At 38.1% G+C, this 21,866-nt stretch overlaps 1 protein-coding gene across 7 annotated transcripts in view; it reads left to right on the forward strand.

The window, feature by feature from the left end:
* The window catches only part of RGS7 (regulator of G protein signaling 7), a 469,633-nt gene that overhangs the window by 373,361 nt on the left and 74,406 nt on the right, over positions 1-21,866 (forward strand). For all 7 annotated transcript variants that reach the window (XM_043923595.1, XM_043923593.1, XM_043923591.1 and 4 more), the window contains 4 exons: positions 3,777-3,828; positions 12,575-12,639; positions 14,026-14,102; positions 14,208-14,289. In XM_043923595.1, coding sequence (XP_043779530.1) covers positions 3,777-3,828; positions 12,575-12,639; positions 14,026-14,102; positions 14,208-14,289 — 276 coding nt within the window. The remainder of the gene's footprint in view (positions 1-3,776; positions 3,829-12,574; positions 12,640-14,025; positions 14,103-14,207; positions 14,290-21,866) is intronic.

A 21,866-nucleotide genomic window follows, 5' to 3' on the forward strand; every position in this document is an offset into this window, starting at 1 on the left:
TGATGCCATCCAACCATCTCATCCTCTGTTGCCCCCTTCTCTTCCTGCCTTCAATCTTTCCCAGCATCAGGGTCTTTTCAAATGAGTCAGCTCTTCGCATCAGGTGGCCAAACTACTGGAGTTTCAGCTTCAACATCAGTCCTTCCAATAGAAGATAGATAATCTTTTAAATTACATGAATTAATGTTAAATACTTTAATGACATATACACACATTCAAAATATGATATAAATATGACATATTTGTAAATCAAATAACCATACAATCTTAAAACCAAAGTTTTAAAGGCAAACAAAAGAAACCCCACCAAAGTCAGGGATAATTTAATTCTTGCTACAGTGTCTACCAAGGCATTAATTAGTCTATACTTGAACAGCTCTAGAAATAGAAAACACATTATTGTTCAAGGTATATGCTTCCATTTTTGCATTGGTTCCAGATAGCATTAAGTTCTTTATTACATTAAATTGAAATTCAACTCCATGGAAGGATTTTAAAATTCATGAATTAAACTAGGAAGCTTGCAATGTTGTGTTTATAATTGCTCCAGGAAATGATTGAGATTCTGGCCATCATTAGAAATCTGAAGAAGCTTTGGGGCATAAGTTTGGAACAAACAGTTGCACTGGTATGCTATAGTATGTAAATTTGTCTCAATTTTTCAATCATGTGATTTTTGTATGTACTGTAAACTTGTAATTGTCTAATTATTCTCCTTAGCTAATTGAAATTGAGATCTGACATGGTTATCCAGGTCACTTTCATGACTTTCACCACATTAGTATATGAGCCAAAGGTTACTGAGTGATGGCTAGACAGTTTTGGATCTGTTTAATCACAGCTAAAGAACACAACTCAGAAAAACAAAGAAACTCATATACTAAAGTGTCCTAAAGTCTAGCTGAACTGTGAAAGTAAATTTTTAAATTCCAGCAAACTATAAGGTTTGTTTTTCTTTAAATTGTCTCTTGTGCTGTGTGCTGTGCGAGTCACTTCAGTCATGTCTGACTCTTTGGGACCCTATGAACTGTAGCCCACTAAGCTTCTCTGTCCATGGGATTCTCCAGGCAAGAATACTGGAGTGACTTGCCATCTCCTCCTCCAGGGGATCTTCCTGACCCAGGGATCAAACCCATGTCTCTTACATCTCCTATATTGACAGGCAGGCTCTTTACCACTAGAGCCATCTGGGGAAGAAATTGTCTTTTACTTTAAGTCAAAATATGTTTCCTAGAAAAAATATTGCAATATTAGTAAAGAGTGTTAGTTTTATACCTTTTCCACTTAATGTTGTTGTTCAGTTGCTCAGTCACGTCCGACTCTTTGTGACCCCATGGACTGCAGCACACCAGTCTTCCTTGTCTTTCACCATCTCCTGGAACCTGCTCAAATTCATGTCCGTTGAGTCAGTGATGCCACACACCCAACCGTCTCATCCCCTGGCACTCCCTTCTCCTCCTGCCTTCAGTCTTTCTCAGCATCAGGGTCTTTTCTAATGAGTCAGTTCTTTGCATCAGGTGGCCACAGTATTGGACCTTCAGCTTCAGCATCAGTCCTTCTAATAAATATTCAGGACTGATTTCCTTTGGTATTGACTGGTTTGATATCCTTGGAAGACTTGAAAACATCTTTCCACATAATATCACAGGATAAAATAGTTTCATTTATTTATTTTTACAGTCAGGGAGTTTTCACTAAGTAAATGATAGAAAAATAAATAAAAATTGTAAGAATACTGGTGAAAACATTCCTTGTAGTTTTGAGGAAAAAAGTATGTGTCTGACCAGTCTGACTAGAGTGTATATTTTTTAAATTAAATAAATATGTACACACACACACACACACACACACACCCAAACTAAAGAAGCAACCCAAAGGGAATAATGCATTCTCTGAGAAGTATCTCAAAAACTAGCAGCCCACATGAAAAGAAGATTTTTTCTATTTTGTTTCTCTATGCTTCCCCTAGAATAGTGACCCAATTTTACCCTCAAATTGGGTTAAGTGAATTTATTTGCCAATGAGGGGGTGCTGTATAAAGCCTTGATATCCCCCTTTATCTAGTGCTTCAACCTTTTTACCCTCTAAACTTGTCATTGTGTTCACCTATATACAGAATTAGTATTAGTAGCCTTCTTTATGATACTGGAGCAATTTCCAAGAAAGTATAGTTCAGTTCAGTTCAGTTGCTCAGTCGTGTCCGACTCTTTGTGACCCCATAAACCACAGCACGCCAGGCCTCCCTGTCCATCACCAACTCCCAGAGTCCACCCAAACCCATGTCCATCGAGTCAGTGATGCCATCCAACCATCTCATCCTCTGTCATCCCCTTCTCCTCCTGCCCTCAATCTTTCCCAGCGTCAGGGTCTTTTCAAATGAGTTAAATGAGTCAAAAATTGAAATTCATTTTCAAATGAGTTCAAAAGAAAGTTTAGAGGGTGAATCAAATTCCCTGGGAGTCCTGAACAGTTTGGAAGGACGCTCTCTCAGAGATTCAAAAAGTTCTCCCAGTTACCCTTTTCCCCTCCTTGAGAATCCCTCTTCTAGGAAGCAGAATTATCAAACCGGTAATCAAAGATTGGGCTTCCCAGGTGGCGCAGTGGCAAAGAATCAGCTTGCTTATGCAAGAGATGTAGGAGATGTGGGTTCGATTCCTGGGTTGAAAAGATCATCTGAAGAAGGAAATGGCAACCCACTCCAGTATTCTTGCCTGGAAAATTCTATGGACAGAGGAGCCTGGCTGGCTACAGTCCATAGGATCACAAAGAATTGGACATGACTGAGCGACTGAGCATGCATGCATGCAATCAGAGATTACACCAAATATGCTTGCTACACACAGATTGTTAATCTGATTGTTAACATAATTGACAAATAAATATAATCATATCCACAAGTCTGATGTCTGCAGAGACTGTTCCATTGAATCCCAGGGCCATCATCATCCAAGGAACAATTTGAAAGAGCAGACGATAGTCATGGAGTTTGCTCAGCATGTCCAGCCATCAGGGCTAGAAAAGCCCTATCAGAAAATATAACCTGCTGATGATAATAATTGGTTTTCCCGATCAGACATCTTCTTTATAGTTTCATCAGTCAGTTTCTAGAATTTCACAGAATCATATATGTCTATTGTTAAGCAGTCAACTAAGATATTAGTTTAAAAAATGATCTCTGACTTGTGCAGTTTAAAAATTCAGAGCACTAGGTGTTTCTATGAAGAAATATTTTTTAAAGTGAAGGTGAAAAGTTGTTTTAATCTAGCTGGATAATGTTGAGAACTGCATTATATAATTAATAGAGCCAGGCAAATGGTTGCCCATCTTAAGGAAAGATTCTGATGGTTGGGCTTTTGGATCTTTGGAGGGCAATGATGAAATACATGAATCAACAAGAATAATTTGCTAAGTATAAACTTATTTCATCATGAATCTTAGTGAATATAATACTTTGCTTTCAGTCTTTGTGGATTAACACTTCTATATAAATAATGCAATCAGTCCTTTTACCTTTATGTCAGATGACATACAATTGTAGCATAGGTACACTGTTTTATATACATGCTGTACTTATTTAGAGGCTGAACAATAGATTAGCAAAGTAAATTTAAAAGGAAAACAGTGCCTCTCTGAATGAGTATTTTTTTCTAGATAATAAAACATATTGTTAGCAAACTGTTCTAGATGATTGCTGGAGATAAACACAGCTCATAAACCAGGAGCCCCACTAATTCTTTATGTGTTTAACCTAAGTTCCACTTCTTTTCATTCCACAGACACCCTATTTTTGGCCATCAAATTGTTGGGAGCCGGAAAACACAGACTATGGTCAGTGCAATATCTCATTTTATTGTTGACAATACCATTATGTATGGATGAACACATGCTTGCATTTTATTATTTGTCACTGAGAAAAGAATACTAAAAATTTCAATATGGGAGTAATATTTCTAACATTGAATTTATAAATGACCTTGTTTGGAAAGTCACCAAATCTGGTGGCAGCTTATTTCATGTTATAGTGTCTCCTGTGACTATTAAAAAGATACTTTTCCTCTGAATAGATTAAAGAGCTATAAATAAACCTAAAAGGACTATTATTATCATTATTTTCTGCACCACGTTGGTCTACTGGAAAGAGTAACAAAGGGGCTCAGAGAGCCAGCATTTTTCTTCACCTCTTCTGTTTAGCTATGATTTGTAGTAAGTCCCTTGCCTTCCAGACTGTACTTTGCTCACTGTTATTTGAGGGATCTTGTGATTCTATTAGCAGAAGGTTTTGTTAAACATGAAAGGCCAAATGCAAACAAGAGAAAAGATACAGTAGGAAATTCAATCATAGTGATTCAACTTCAGTCTACTTCAGATGAACTCAGTTCAACAACCATGATTTTAATTAAACTCTTCAAGGAAACAGGCTCCTAATAAGTGCTGCTTCTTACATTTTCCTGAAGGCTACAGTTTTCAAACATAATATTATATGGTTTTTAAACATCATTTTTACGAATATTTATTGAGGATTTGTTCCAATGCCAAGAGCCATAGTAGGTGCTGGGATAAAAAGGAGACTCTGACTTTATCTACACTATTGAGTAACTCATAGGCTAGATGAGAAGAGAGAATTACACAAAAGAAGTTGCTGTGAAGTGCCTAGTGAATGTTAATAGTGGTATATGTAAAATAGATGGAAGTTTGTAAGAATAAGAGAATTACTTTGAGGGTTTCCAGAGTGATCTCACAAAAGAACTGAGAGCATTTGAGGTGGGTTTTAAAAGAGGGGAACTTTTTCAGAAAACAAGGCAGAGAAGGCATTTGAGGCAGAGAAAGGGCCAGCATATTCAAGGACAGAAACTTAACAGCAATCTGGCTTTCTTTGCCTCCTGGAAAGACATTTGGTAAGAAAACCATAGGAAAGTCTGTAAAAAACCAATGAAGTCATCCCTCATTTTTGTCGAACTTGGATTTCATAGTTCATCCAAGTGGTCATGTGCCAACCAAAAATTCAAACTAACATAACTTACGGAAAACAATCTAAAAACCAGAGTACTTAACAATTAATAGAATAGATGCTTTTCTAGTGGTGGGAATGTTGCTTTTTTTTTTCATCCGGGGTACACAATAGGGTATACTCCCCTAGTGGCTCAGACGGTAAAGAGTCTGCTCTCAATGTAGGAGACCCAGGTTCAATTATTGGGTCTGGAAGATCACCCGGAGAAGGAAATGGCAACACACTCCAGTGTTCTTGCCTGGAAAACCCCATGGATGGAGAAGCCTGGCAGGCTATAGTCCATGGGATTGCAAAGACTGGGACACGACTGAGCGACTAACACTTTCAGGGTACACATTCTTCAAAATTGAGACACTTGAAGAAAGAAGTTACTAAAAAACAAAACAAAACTTTCTGATTGGTATATCTGGGTTAGAGAACTTTGTGGAGTATTTTGTCCATCCTGGGATTGTTCAGTTCAGTCACTCAGTCGTGTCTGACTCTTTACGACTGCGACACTCCAGGCCTCCCTGTTCATCATGAACTCCTGGAGTTTACTCAAACTCATGTCCATTGAGTCGGTGATGCCATCCAACCATCTCAACCTCTGTCATCCCCTTCTCCTTCCTTCAGTCTTTCCCAGCATCAGGGCCTTTTCAAATGAGTCATTTCTTTGCATCAGGTGCCCAAAGTATTGGAGTTTCAGCTTCAACATCAGTCCTTCCAATGAATATTCAGGACTAATTTCCTTTAGGAGGGACTGGTTGGATTTCCTTGCAGTCCAAGGGACTCTCAAGAGTCTTCTCCAACACCACAGTTCAAAAGCATCAAATCTTCAGCACTCAGATTTCTTTATAGTCCAACTCTCACATCCATACATGACTACTGGAAAAACCATAGCTTTGATTAGATGAACTTTTGTTGGTAAAGTAATATCTCTGCTTTTTAATATGCTGTCTAGGTTGGTCATAACTTTTCTTCCAAGGAGCAAGCATATTTTAATTTCATGGCCGCAGTCACCATCTGCAGTGATTTTGGAGCCCCCCAAAATACAGTCTGTCACTGTTTCCAGTTTCCCCATCTATTTGCCATGAAGTGATAGGACCAGATGCCCTGATTTTAGTCTTCGGAATGTTGAGTTTTATGCTAACTTTTTCACTCTCCTCTTTTACTTTCATCAAGAGTGAAAGTTTTTTGCTTTCTGCCATAAGGGTGGTGTCATCTGCATGTCTGAGGTTATTGATATTTCTCCCAGCAATCTTGATTCCAGCTTGTGCTTCATACAGCCCAGCATTTCTCATGATGTACTCTGCATATAAGTTAAATAAACAGGGTGACAATGTACCTCCCTGACGTACTCCTTTCCCTATTTGGAACCAGTCTGTTGTTCCACATCCAGTTCTAACCTGGGATGGTGCTGGGAATTATTTCACCAAAGAGTATGGCATACTAGTGAAGAAAACACCTGGACATCCAAGAAGGAGCTCATGGAGAAAAACCCAGGTGATGGAGGCAGACAGACCTGAACTCAGTTGGTATGTCACAGCGACATACCAACTGTGTGACTTTGGGCAAGGCTTGTTACATCTCTGAGCCTGTCTGCTTGCTTTTCAAGAAAAAAAAAATAATAATACTGACTCTCTAGAATTGTTGAATGAACCAAAAATAATATGCCTAAGAAAACTGGTATTGTTCCTCTCATACTTAATAGATCAAAATTGTTTTCACTTGTCATCATTATTTACTGACAGATGCACTTTCCCTGTTTCTTGCATAAAAGCAATTCTAATTCTTAATGTTCTCTCAATACATCTTTTGTGTTTTTCATAAATATGTTAGTGTTTACAGTTGCAGTTCATATTTCAACACTTCATAATAGATTAATGTTTTAGTGCTAAACATAAGGAAATGGCATGGCTTACACAGAAAATAATTTATGGAACATCTCTCAAAGTCAGTCATCTCAAAATTATTAATGTCATTCAGTTTAACATTAGCTCTTGTCAGATTCTATTTAATGAGAGTCATCATCTAAACTTTCTCTCAAACCTGGAGAGCATTTAATTTTTAACTAAAAGTAGTCACAGTCTTTATTATTCTGTTTGTTTTTTCTCCCTGAATAAACGTATACCTGTTTATGTCTCATTTGCTTGGATTATTATACAAGTGAAGATTAATATGCAAGTGTATTATTATACAAGTGAGCAATAAGATATTCAATAAAAGGTTAGAGATAAAGAGAAAGTGAAATGATAATGATCTCAGACACTATACCACTCCTATAGGTAATGATGCTTTGTTTTCTGTGATTTTTCTTTTTATGTACAAGTATAGAAGCAATTCAAATTATCCAACTTTGAATTTCCCACCACTGATTGTTTAAAGAACATTTATAAAGCATGAACACTTTCTTATAAAGAGGATGTTGATGCTGTAGTTGGGTTGGAAGGCCCAACAGAAATAATAGGATTACTTACCTGTTTTTTCTGAGACAGCTTGGGACAGACAGTAACTTATTGATTAAAGAAGATTTAAAGAATGGCTTCTTATATTCTGTCAATATCTAATGTCTGTTTTCATCACCAATTTAAACTTACTGGAAAGCCTGTGCAGAACATAAACTTCTACAGGCCAATTTATATGGAGAAACACTTTTCCATGGTTACCTTGGTTTTGTAGAATATGTTGATTGTGTTTAGTTACTAAGACAAGCCAATATGAACTAAAGGTTTGTGAAAAAAACACCACTCTTTGAAAATTAAGTTGTGTGAGACTTCTGATTTTTTTCACCCAAGTACAAAAAAAAAATAATCCAATCCAATTAAAATGGAGTTGGGAATGAATTTCCCATGTATTTACATTAAGAATCATCTAGTATAAAGGGATTGCAATGAGAGCTGGAGGCCAAGACACAAGGAAGTTTTTAAGAGAACTGTGGTAAGAAGCAGAGACCGTAGTTGTGGTAGAAAACTCAAACAGAAGCGAGAGATGGAAAGTTCACTGGTATTATAAGCAAACAATGCACATTGAAATTCCTGCAGATGAACACACACCAACCACCATCTTTCATCTGGCTCCTTTTAAGGGTGCAGTCTCCAGTGTTCAAATAGGATGTGGACCTCAAGAAACTGAAATTCCCCGTAAAGACAGGCACTGATGCTGTGCTTTTATGACTCACCTCACTCACTTCACCCAAATCCTGGCCCTGCTGGAGCATGTCCTTACTGAACACTTTTATATTTTGTCCACTGTAGAATTTTTGAAGTTTTGTTTTTGCATACGTTACATTAAAGTATTATTATTTTTTCTTGATTAGTGGGTTTTTTGGCACTCTCTAGACTTACCCTGCGGAGCAGGCAATGGCACCCCACTCCAGTACTCTTGCCTGGAAAATCCCATGGACGGAGGAGCATGGTAGGCTGCAGTCCATGGGGTCGCTAAGAGTCAGACACGACTGAGCAAGTTCACTTTCATTTTTCACTTTCATGCATTGGAGAAGGAAATGGCAACCCACTCCAGAGTTCTTGCCTGGAGAATCCCAGGGACGGGGGAGCCTGGTGGGCTGCCATCTATGGGGTCGCACAGAGTCGGACACGACTGAAGTGACTTAGCAGCAGCAGCAAACTTACCCTGTAGGCAAATGCCTCACTCATCTCATCCTAGGGGCAACTGAGACCAATGTATGCCAACTGCAGAAAGGCAGACATGTTCTCAACATAAGGAACTTTTAACAATTTAACAATGAAAAGTGTCCAGAACTTGCATTATCTTGCATAATGATGCGCTGTGCCCCAAAATATTCAGCCAATGCTCTATTTCCTCCAGGATGTTTTGAGGACCTTTAGCCTATATAGAAAGGCTCTGGGACTTCCCAGGTGGTTCAGTGGTAAAGAAACTACTTGCCAATCCAAGAGACATAAGAGAGGCAAGTTTGATCCCTGGCGGAGAAGATCCCCTAGTGGAAAAAGTGGCAACCCACTCCAGTATTCTTGCCTGGAGAATCCCTCGGATAGAGGAACCTGGCAGGCTACAGTCCATTGGGTTGTAAAAGGTTTGGACACAACGTAGCAACTAAACAACAACAATAAAAAGGGCTTTGACAATGTCAGTGTACAACCAAACTTCCCATTTTGCTTAGGCTTAATAACTACAGGAAGCACATTTATTTCATTTAAAGTTTTACTAAAGAAAAATAGTTAATTGTGGTGGCCATGAAAATAAAAGACTGCTTACAATCCTTATGTAGACATTTTGATGATCAAAGAATGAAAGGGAAAATTTAAAAATTAAAAAAAAAATGATCTCATATAAATGAGATAATTTATAATATTGTTGTTCAGTTGCTAAGTCATGTCCAACTCTTTGTGACCCCCTAGACTGTAGCACGCCAGACTTCCCTGTCCACTATCTCCCAGAGTTTGCTCAAACTCATGTCCATTGAGTCAGTGATACTGTTCAACCATCACCTCCTCTGTCGCCCTCTTCTGCTCCTGCACTCAATCTTTCACAGCATCAGGGTCTTTTACAATTAGTTGGAATATAAGTACTAATAGACAAACCTTACCTGCCTCCTTAGAAACCTGTATGCAGGTCAAGAAGCAACAGTTAGAACCAGACGTGGAAAAGCAAACTGGTTCAAAATTGGGAAAGAAGTACATCAAGGCTATATATTGTCACCCTGCTTATTTAACTTATATGCAGAGTACATCATGAGAAATGCCAGACTGGATGAAGCACAAGCTGGAATGAAGATATTTGATTGCTGTATCAACTATCAATAACCTCAGATATGCAGATAACACTACCCTAATAGCAGAAAGCGAAGAGGAACTAAAGAGCCTCTTGATGAAGGTGAAGGAGGAGAATGAAAAAGCTGGCTTAAAACTCAACATTCAAAAAAGTAAGATCATGGCATCACTGACTCAATGGACATGAGTTTGAGCAAGCTCTGGGAGATGGTGAAGGACAGGGAAGCCTGGCATGCTGCAGTCCATCTATGAATTAGCAATACTATTTCATGAAGACTCGATTTTCTCAAGTCTAGTAATTAACGCTGAAAAAAAAATCTTAGTGAATACACAAATCAACAACAGAGGCATTATTTTTCATTGTTTTAATATAGAGTGGCTGGTAAGGTGCAGACTATTGTTCAGCCAGTTTTTGGTCTTTGAAATTTTCTCAGCCTGGGAAGTTAAGAGACAGAAACTTCATACCTAGGTGCTAACTATTCTATGTCCTATGGCTTTCTGGATAGATAATAGAAATTTTTTGTGGCATGGAGCTGAAATAAGAATACTTCTAAGTCCAAGTGATTTGCCAAAAAATTTTTCTTGTAATTAACACCTGCTTAACAAGAAATTTGGATGTCGGATTTCACATTTTCCTTGAGCAAGGAGAGGTTGTGGGGACTTTAGTATTTTGTTTCTACATTCTCTTAACAGAAAGGAGATTTTGTTGTTGTTCAGTCGCTTAGTCGTGTCCGACTCTTTGCAACCCCATGGACTGCAGCACGCCAGGCTTCCCTGTCCTTCACCATCTTCTGGAGCTTGCTCAAACTCATGTCCATTGAGTCAGTGATGCCATCCAACAATCTCATCCTCTGTCGTCCCCTTTGAAGGAGATTTAGATTGTTTTAAATCACACTAGACAAAAGCTCTTGTGGGAACCCTGAAGAAAGGTGAAGTCAAAGAGTAAACTTGAGCACCTGGCAGGGATCCAGATTTTCTTTTCGCATACCAATTGCATGCCCTTCAACTCTTCCTTGACTCAGAATGTCCATGTCAGTGTGAAATCATGACTTTGTCCAGTAATGGAATTTCAGAGCTGGAGGGAACCTGAGAGGTCATCCAATTTGACCATTTCAGCTAAAGATGAGGCAGCTGAGTTCCAGAGAGTGACAGTATTTGTCCAGTCAAGGTCACAAGTTATGGGGCAAGTTTTCAACGCACGAAAAAGTGAGATAAATAGAAGATTGCTGATATCTAACTTAGCAGAGCATTCAGTAAAGACTTTCAATAATATATTGAATAGCTGCTACTTTTCTCAGCTATTAAAGACATATACCAAATGTGGGGCTTCCTTTGTAGCTCAGTTGGTAAAGAATCTGCCTGCAATGCAGGAGACCTGGGTTCAATTCCTGGGTCAGGAAGATCCCCTGGAGAAGGAAATGGAAACCCACTTAAGTATTCTTGCCTGGTGAATCCCATGGACAGAGGAGCCTGGCAGGCTACAGTCCGTGGGGGTCGCAAGAGTCGGACTCTACTTAGTGACTAAAACACAACACACACCAATTGCGGGGCTTCCTTGGTGGCTAAGTGCTAAAGAATCCACCTGCGATGCAGGAGACACAGGTTTCATCCCTGGGTCAGAAAGATCCCCCAGACATAGAAATGGCAACCCACTCCAGTGTTTTTCTCTGGGAAATCCCACGGACAGAGGAGCCTGATGGGCTACAGTCTTTGGTATTGCAAGGAGTTGGACATGACTTAGCACTGAGCAATAACAACAAAATAAAAACAAATGTGCTGTGCCTTTGAATTTCTATCATTGTTATAGAACAAATTCTGGCAAGATAAGTTTTCTGTGACTGACCTGAGCTATGCTTTCATGCTAAGTCTAAGGTGTCAGGTTCTTGTTAAAGTCTCTTCAAGCCTAGAAATATTATTCCAAGGCTGCTCAGTCTCCTGCTGTTGCTCCTTAGCTTCTCTGTGACGCTTTGGGCACCTGTTATCATAAAAGTAAGTGATAACACACTGTACTCCCCAATCACCATGCTGTTTGTCAAGCTCCAGTACTATTCCTCAGGCTGATTTCCTGGCATGGGAGGCAAAGGGCCAGAATTGCAAAGCCATCATAAACCTTTCTCTTTTAGATATAGTTTACCAGCTGGGAAAGAATAGCGTCTCTGCTTAGTTTAAAGAAAGGACCTAGAATTCTTCTGCCCAGCTGACTGACTGTTCAGTTCAAACCACCAGATGAAATGCCTTGGAGTTAAAATGTGTCAAGAGGAATTTCATAGAATGGAATCACTGGAACATGACTGAGCACTTGCTGAGCGCTTTTTGGAGGTTAAATCCTGTCTAGAGGCTAGGACAGTACCCTGAGAGAACTTTTAATGATTTATGAAATGGTAACCAAGGTTCTAAACGTGTCTATTTCTTATAGCACCTTTTAAAATTGCCACTGTGTTTGAGTGGCTCAGATAGTAAAGAATCCGCCCGTAATTCAGGAGACCTGGGTTCAATTCCTGGGTTGAGGAGATTCCCCTCGAGAAGGGAATAGCAACCCACTCCAGTATTCTTGTCTGTAGAATTCCATGGACAGAGGAGCCTGGTAGGATACAGTCCTTGGGGTCACACAGAGTTGGACACCACTGAGCAACTAACACTTTCTCTTCACTGAATTTCAGTAATGATGTTACAGATTATTTGTTTCGTCCAAAAAAATGATAAAATCAGAAATTTACAACTTGTGGAAAAATGACAAAGACCAATATGCTTTGGTTTATAATGCTCTGTTTTTTTTATTTTTAGTGCCTCAGTGTAAATGAGCAGGCAAGAAATGATTGTGTTTTTTTCCCCCTTTCAGCGGTTTACCTCTGCAAAAGAACAATGCAAAACAAAGCAAGGCTGGAGCTGGCCGACTATGAAGCTGTAAGTACCAAGGACTTCCTGGCAAAGAAAGGCGTAAGATGAGCAAGAATAAGGCCTATGGTCATTTCTGGGCACTCTGAACTTTCTACATTCATGAATCTTAAAGATCAGATTTCCAGGGAGGGACAGCATAATTACTATATCCCTTACTTGCTTACTTCCTCTCATCATTCACAGTGATGATGATGAAATTCTAAATACACAAATTCGGAGAATAAGTAGGAAGTATGTGTTATTTGCTAAAATTGACTTTAATGTAAAAGTTTTATGTATGTTGTCATTTGTTTTTAGTCACTAAGTTGTGTTTCTTTGTGACTCCATGAATGTAGCCCTCCAGGGTTCTCTGTCCATGGGATTTATGCCAGGCAAGGATACTGGAGTGGGTTTCCATTTCCTTCTTCAGGGGATTTTCCTGACCCAGAGATCGAACCCGCATCTCCTGTGTTGGCAGGCAGATTCTTTGCCACTGAGCCACCAGGAAGCCCAAAATCTTTATGTGTATACATATACATATGTATATGTTATATATATATATGTATGTGGGTACATACATATACTATATATAATGAAGATATCCAAACTTAGAGAATTAAAGAGTGTTTACACTGGGAAAATGGTTTTTGGAAAATCTTTAGGTTGGTCATCATCAGTAGATTAAATTGACCTCATGTAATCTGTAATTAGATGATTGCTATCTTCTGATTAACTAAACTTAAGGCACTATCTATAAATGGGTAGTAGGGGGCCAAAGGTTTACATTTTTCTCAAAAACCAGATAAACTTATTGAATCAGTAGTAGAAATATATTGATTTCTTGTTCAGTAAAATGGGCAGAGAAAAATCCAATGGATTACTCTTGAGCACTTTTTTTTTTTTTTTTTCTTGAGCACTTTTTAATGTAAGTTTAGTATTGGGGGTTTTTTGTTATATTCACTAATATTGATGTTTGTAATAGGCTTTCCTATGTCCTCTATGACTGTTAATTTGAGGATTAGCTGCATTTAGTGAGCATGACTTATCATTCCAAGTACACTTACTCCAAGAAACTTTGATTTGTTTTCTTGGTAAGTACATATGGTACAACTGGGCAGAAACAGATAGCTTTGGGGCTTCCCTGTGGCTCTGCTGGTAAAGAATCCGCCTGCAATGTGGAAGACCTGGGTTTGATCCCTGGATTGGGAAGAGTTCCTGGAGAAGGGAAAGGCTGCCCACACCAATATTCTGGTCTGGAGAATTAGAATTCCATGGACTCTGTAGTCCATGGGGTCGCAGAGTTGGACACGACTGAGCGATTTCCACTTTCACTTTTCACATATGGTAGATAAACTAGAAGGAAGCACAGTAAGGCTGAGCTCCAGAATGTCTTCTCCATGGTATATTTTACAGGAGAGTTTGGCCAGGCTACAGAGAGCATTTGCCCGGAAGTGGGAGTTCATTTTTATGCAAGCAGAAGCACAAGCAAAGTGAGTCCTTGTGAGTCTTTGGAAGATTTGTTCAAGTCGTGGCCTTTTGTCCACAGAGGCACTGTGATTAACACTGCTTACTGTTCATTGTTGTGATGTTAACAGAGTGGACAAGAAGAGAGACAAGATTGAAAGGAAGATCCTTGATAGTCAAGAGAGAGCGTTCTGGGATGTACACAGACCTGTGGTGAGCATCACATGCACCAACATTGTCTGAATTCATAATTTCAGCCTTTGGAAAGTAGAGGGAGAATGTAGTCACTCCTTTCCCCCCACCCCCGAAGTCTTGGTGAATTTAGGAGAAGAGTGCCACTTTTATATAAAGTGACTAGAGTTCAATAGTATAGTATTTAATTTATATGACTGCATTTTTCCAACATGACATTACTTGCATACTCACTTTTTGCTTCTGAGGTGCTTGATACTTTCATACTTGAAGGAAAGAAGTCTGCAACAAAGTAGTTTTGCATGGCTTCCAATCTACATTTTTTCTGAATTTATAGTAAAAGTATGAGTTAAAATGTTATTCCTCCACTAATGTTTCTTTTTTAAAACCTACTAATAGCCTGCCTTGAGTGTCAGCTTTAATGGAAACATTTTAGGTGGCTCTGCTTCAGTTCAGCTCATACTTCTATTGATGTAACTGGTCATTGAATATACATACAATAACTTACCTGGTTTACTTATCCAGTAATGTTATAGTAATAGTAATGTTAAACCATATAAGCCAGAGTAACAAATAACAAACAACCTTGATTAATACCAGAAATCTTTGTGTAAGGAGTTAAACAATGGTTATGAGCATATATCTTTAAACACAGACCTAGAGAATGATATTTATATAGTATTATCAAATAACAGGATCACAGCAAGAGATGAATTAAGATTCTTTGAGAATATCTTAAAATTTTCCTCTCAACTACCTGTGGGAACTGGCCAAAATAGGTCTGTTTTCCAAAGGTTTGTATACATATGTCTATATATATGTATATATATGATTAAAATTAAAATTTTATATATATTTAAATTCTAGATATTAATCCAACTGTCAGATTTCATATGAAATTTTTTTGAATTCACAAAAAATAGAATTGAGACTTAACTGTCTCAAAATTCAGCTTGAGTTTAATTGCTCATAGTGTAAAAAGAATTGTGAGGTCACATGCATAAGTATTGCAAGGATATAAAGTAGGATTTTTGCTTGTTTTAAGCCATCTCTAGAAACTGGTTAATAAGTTATGTCCTCATGTTCGTACACTTTATGCTCCTGGACATCTGATGGCCCATCTCTAACCTAGTTTGAATCTGATGACTCTTGGCAACTCAAGAGGACTTGCTCCATGTCAGATCCCATTCTCTGCCCACATCTATTCCACAGAAAAAACTCATGCTCTCAGATCATGTAAATTGATCCCACCTCAACACACCTGCCAGTTCAGTCGCCCAGGAAATACTCAGCCAGTCCCATGCCTTCTATGTGCCCTGTAACCACTATGAGTAGGCTCCAGTCCTCATTCTCCACAGAGCAAGGCACATATGAATGTTCCCCATCCCCAGGGGGCCCCTGCTGTACCCTTCACTATATGTTCAGTTAGAATGTCCTCCCAAAGAGCACCTGGAGGCAGAAACCACCCTGAAGCTGTTAGTTCCATTTCCCTTATTCAATTTGTGGATGCTTCTGCGGGGCTTTATATCTCTTAAAATGAACATGTTATGCAATTCTTGGTTACTGTTTATTTCCTAGAAGGAAAAGAAAAATAGAGCTTTGGGTTATCTGCATGTTTCTGAGAATGGAATGCACCTAATCCAACCCTACCTTCAGTTATTTATTTTTTATATTACAACTTTGTATCCCATTAAAGAAATGTTTTTTAAGTGGTTGCAGGTACATGTGAAGTGATGACACTTGTCAGGAGGCTGTATCAATCACACAGGTCCTGCCTTGTGTCTGGATTTTAGAATTCTGAGTGCTTACTGAGCATTAATTGACAGAGGTGATGCTGCCAGGATTGTTACGCAAGACACTCCTAAAAGAGCTTTTAATGACTATTTCCCCAGCAAAATACACAAGCTATATTTCTATTCATTGACTGTAGTGTTAGTTAAACAATAAGAAGAAGAACTTTCAAAGATAACTATACCTACAAAAATGTCCTTATTTTTATTTTGGTTTTGAAAAAGTCTTATTACAAAATTGTGAACACACTACTGCATGTTTTTAAAGTATAGATATTAATATTCTCATTGGAATAAAAGACTATTCAAATTTCACAGATTTATAACACAATTTAATTAAAACACTTTTAAGCTATATAATTATATTTTTCCTGTATTGCTTTAGATTTATGAATATTTTAAGTATCTTTGTTTAAAAAAAATGGAGTTATCCTAGCAGTACTATTTATTGATTTTTTAAATTTTATTTCCTCTTGCATAATCCTACTGTTAAACCTTAGCAGAGAACAATTAATCCTTAGTAAACTTTTTTACTAATTTTTACTAATTTTACTAACTAGTTTACTTAGTAAACTAGAAAAGCTTTTACTAGTTTAAGTCAAGGTGATATACTATATTGCATTTTGTTTGGTTTGCTTTGATTTGATCTGGTTTGATGCTGCCATTTATTTAATTAAAATAGGTTGGAAACAGTCAGAAATATAGTCAGGAAGGAGAAATCTCAAAAAGAAGCTCAGAATCTTTAAAGTATACTTAGAATATTATAAAATATTACGAGTTTATACTTAGAGATGTAGAAAATATATGTAATGTGATTTTTGTAAAATGAAGTCACTTAACACAATATACTCATTTATTGCATTTAATACCTTTTTGAAATAAATTTAGCTTCCCTAAATATGTCCATGTTTACTCCCGAAAAAAAAAAGTCATAACACTGAGAAGGACTCTTCAGTTATTAAGGACTCCAAGCAGAATTGTCAAACACTAACTACAGTAAGTCCCTACATATGAACCTTCAAGTTGCAAACTTGAGAATGTGCGCCCTCATGTCTGAACATGTAAGTTAGTTCACTCGTCTGGCGTACATTGTCACATGCACGCATCCTCTGATGGATAGTGGTTGTGATTTTGTGTGCTTTCCTGTACAGTAATGTATACAGTACATTAGTACAGTATGTTTATTTCAAGCTATTAATCGATCTACAAGAGGGCAGCTTCACTGAATTCCTTGCTGCGCAGCACGGGGCGCTTACTGATGAAAACCTGATGGAATTGGAGCCCAGAGAAAGGACCAAGAGGAACAAGAGAAAGAAGAAGTAACTAGTGAACAAGAGATTTACAACACAGGAAATGGCAGGGGGATTTTCTTTATTTGAGAAGGCACGGTTAGCTTTTGAGGCACAGGACCCAAACACAGAATGGTATATGAAGATTATAGCAGCCGTTCAGAATGAAATCCAGTGCTACCATGTCATCTATGATGAGAAAAAAAGAGCTACTACCCAGACATCCCTGGATCATTTTTTCAACAAGATAGAATTGAATCCAGCAAGGAACCAGAATTTTTGCCATCAACTTTAGGCATGAATGCAATTTCAGCTTGCCCACCATCTCTTATTGCTGACAGTCCTTCAGCTCTACCATCTCCCACTTCCTCTCTCTCCTCCAGTCAGTACCTCTTCTTACCTGTTCACTTGATGCCAGCCCTACATGCCAGTTGTTGTACTGTTCTACTGTACCTTTCAAGATACTGTATTGTAAGATTAAAAATGCTTTCTTTATTTTTTATTTGTTTTTATGTATTATTTGTGTGCAAAGTGTTGTAAACCTGTTACAGTGCAGTACTAGATAGCCAGTGGTGTTTGTTAGTTGGGTACATAGGCTAAAAATGTTGGACTTAACGAAAAAAATTAGACTTCCCAAGGTGTTCTTGGAACGGAACTCATTTATATGTAGGGGACTTACTGTACTCAAGATAATAGTAGGGGAAATAGACCAAATTGTAACAAATGTCAAAGATAATTTGGGATTCGGGTTGACTTGTGTATTTAGTGTTTTGATACTTTTATAAAGCCCCTTCAAGGGCTAATGGATTCTTGTTGTTCAGTCACTAAGTCATGTCCAGCTCTTTGCGACCCCATGGACTGCAGCACAGAAGGCTCCTCTCTCCTCCACTGTCTCCCAGAGTTTGTTCAAATTCATGTCCATTGAGTCGGCAATGATCTAACATCTTAGTCTATATTAACTGAGTTCGAGCAACTAGTTGGGTGCCAAGTTGCTCATTTGTGTCCGACTCTTTGCCCCCCTGGACTGTAGCCCACCGGGCTCCTCCATCCACGATATTCTCAAGGCAGGAATCCTGGAGTGGGTTGCCATTTCCTTCTCCATTGAGCGACTAGTTAAACTGAAGTAAAAATTCTGTTTGTCACAGTGCTGAAGAGTTTCATTGACACTAACTTCCTAGTACTTGTTTTAATATTTTAAGATTATAATTTCTTGAAGATCAGAGAGTTTGTCTGAAATTTTGTATGCATTTCCTGTAAATCTTTTTCTTTCTTTCATAAATTAGTGTAGAGAATTCCGGTGGAGTATGTGTGTGTATATACAAAGCCCATTAAAATTTGGGGTTTAAAAGTGTCTCAAGAAGAGGTTATAGATTTGCATAAAAAGTTTGAGAAGTTCAATAAGATTCAAAGTTTTTATAACCTACTGAATTAGAGCTAAGTGATTCTAAGGAAATACAACTATCATGGAGGGAAAAAAAGTCTAGTGAACTGGCCTTTCAAAGTAGAATGGTGCTGATATCTGGAACCAAACTTGTTCCTCACGGCCCTACGTTGGTGCAATTTTATATCCTTAGCACTGACTTTGGTTTTTTGTTTGTTAGTTACATTTTTTCATCTTCATGGAGGTGTACTTGACAAACTAAATTGTAAGATACTTAAAGTGTACAATATGATGATTTTATATATGTGTTCTTTGTGAAAGGACTCCCGCCATCAAGTTAGTTAACCATGACTTTGAAAGTTGATCTAAAGAGATGGAATGTAGGGAACCTGGGCCAGTTTAATTCTGGGCATATTCATATGTGCAAGGTACAGTCAGCCATATAGAGTGAATCACCTCTTCTCTCACATTGGAAATCCATAGTGACCTGTGGGAGCTCTAGGGTTATACTTTGAGACAGTACTGTGGGTGAACATTATTTATACCCCAAACTATAAAGCACAAGACCACAATTATAAATATTCTTGCATATACACTATGGCAGGCATCCCCTTGGCACATTTTTGTTGTGGAGGGTAGGGGGGAACCTGGTATTAGGTTAAGATACAGATATTTTTTTAAAATGTGTATTGAAGTATACCATACATACTAGAAATGCATACCAAATCCATAATGAAAGAGCACCTCACACCAGTTAGAATGGCAGCTCTAAAAAGATGAGATAATGAGTGTTGGTGAGCATATGGAGCAAAAGTAATTCTGTGCATTGTCTTGGTGGGAATGTAAATTGGTGCAACCACTATGGAAACAGTAAGGAGGTTACTCAAAACATTAAAAATAAAACTGCAGTATGATCCAGCAGTTCCACTTTTGGGTATTTATCCAAAGTAAATGAAAACATGAACTTAAAAAAGCACCCTCATGTTCAATGCAGCATTATTTACAATAGATGCAACCTAAGTGTTCATTGATGGGTGAGTGAATAAAGAAAATGTGGGACACAGGCGTACCTCAGGAATAGTGTAGGTTTAGTTCTAGAGCACCACGATAAACAAATCATACAGAATGTTGCTTTACCAGTATATATAAAAGTCATGTTTACATGATACGGTGATCTATTAACTGTGCAATAGCATGACATCTGAAAACTAATGTCCATGCCTTCATTTAAAAATACTTTCTGCTCAAAAATGCTAACCATCATCTGAACCTTCAGCAAGTCATAGTAATAGTGTCAAAGATCACAGATCACCATAACAAATATAACAATAATGAAAAACTTTGAAATATTGTGAGAATTACCAAACTGTGACTCAAAGACACAGAATGCACAAGTACTGCGGGAATAATGGTGTTGATAGATTTGCTTGACACAGGGCTGACACAAACCCCTTCAGTTCATACAATAATGCAGTATCTGTAGCTCCCCAGCTGGCACAGTGGTAAAGAATCTGCCTGCCAATGCAGGAGATGCAAGAGAAGTATGTGGGTTCAATCCCTGGGTCAGGAAGATCCCCTGGAGGAGGAAATGGCAACCCACTCCAGTATTCTATTCTTGCCTGGAAAATCCCATGGACAGAGGAGCCTGGTGAGCTGTGATCCATGGGGCTGCATAAAGAGTGGGACATGACTGGGCACTGACATGCACATGACATCTGTTAAGAACAATAAAAAGTGTGGTAAAATGAGTGTCCCTTATGTGTGTACATATGTAAGTGTGTACGCATATGTACATACACAAACACATTTATAACTCAGTCATGAAAAGAATGAAATCTTGCCATTTGTGACAGCATGGGCATGTGAAATAGGCTAGAGAATGACCAATACAATATCATTTCACTTATGGGTAGAATCATATTTAGTCACTAATACCAAAGTGTATATTGAAAAGTTGCTAAGACAGTAGATTTTAAAAATACTCATCATGAGGAAAGAAGTTTAAATTGTGTGGTGATGAATGTTAAATAGACTTATTATCTGGTTTTGCAATATATATGTATATTGTAATATCATTTTGCAATATATACACATATTGAATCATTATGTTGTACACCTGAAGTGAATATAATGTTATATGTCAATTGTATCTCAATAATAATTTTCTAAAGGATGGCCTACATACAGATAATTGCACGAAGCTTAAGTGCACAATGAAATTTCATGAATTGAACAGAACCAGTTCACCAGCCTTGACTGGCAAAGCAGTGACAAACCTAGACAGCATTTTAAAAAGCAGAAACATTATCTTGCCTACAAAAGTCCATTTAGTCAAAATTATGGTTTTTCCAGTAGTCATATACAAATGTGAGAGCTGGACAATAAAAAAAGGCCTAGTGCCAAAGAATTGATGCCTTCACACTACGGTGCTGGAGAAGACTCTTGAGAGTCCCTTGGACTGCAAGAAGATCACACCAGTCAATCCTAAAGGAAATCAACCCTGAATATTCATTGGAAGGACTGATGCTGAAGCTGAAGCTCCAATATTTTTGCCACCTGATGAGAAGAGCCAACTGATTGGAAAAGTCCTTGATGCTAGAAATGATTGAAGGCAGGAGAAGAAGGGGACAACAGAGGATGAGATGGTGGGACGGCATCACCGACTCAATGGACATGAGTTTGAGCAAGCTCTAGGACATGGTGAAGGACAAGGAAGCCTGGCATGCTGCAGTCCATGGGGTCACAAAGAGTCAGACACAACTGAGTGACTGAACAACAACAAAGACACCAGGATCCCAGAGCCAGCCCTGCCAGAGACCATTCCACTCACTGCTGCCTCAGTCAGTGGTACCTTCTCATACCATGGATACCATGGTACCTTCTCATACCATGGATTTGCTTATTTTTGTCTTTATATAAATGGAATTATTAATGTCACTTTTTTCATATTCAAACATCTTCTTTTGAGAGTCTTTCATATTATTGTATATAGTTGTAATTTGTTTATCCTCATTACTGTATTAGTATTCTGTTACATGACAGTAGAGGGTTTCATTATATACTGATGCTAAATTAACTTCCATAGTATTAACACTCTATTATTTTATCCATAATTTTGATTTTCAATTTATTATTTTC

The sequence above is a fragment of the Cervus elaphus genome, chromosome 14 (assembly GCF_910594005.1).
Source record: "Cervus elaphus chromosome 14, mCerEla1.1, whole genome shotgun sequence".
Lineage (NCBI taxonomy): Eukaryota > Metazoa > Chordata > Mammalia > Artiodactyla > Cervidae > Cervus > Cervus elaphus.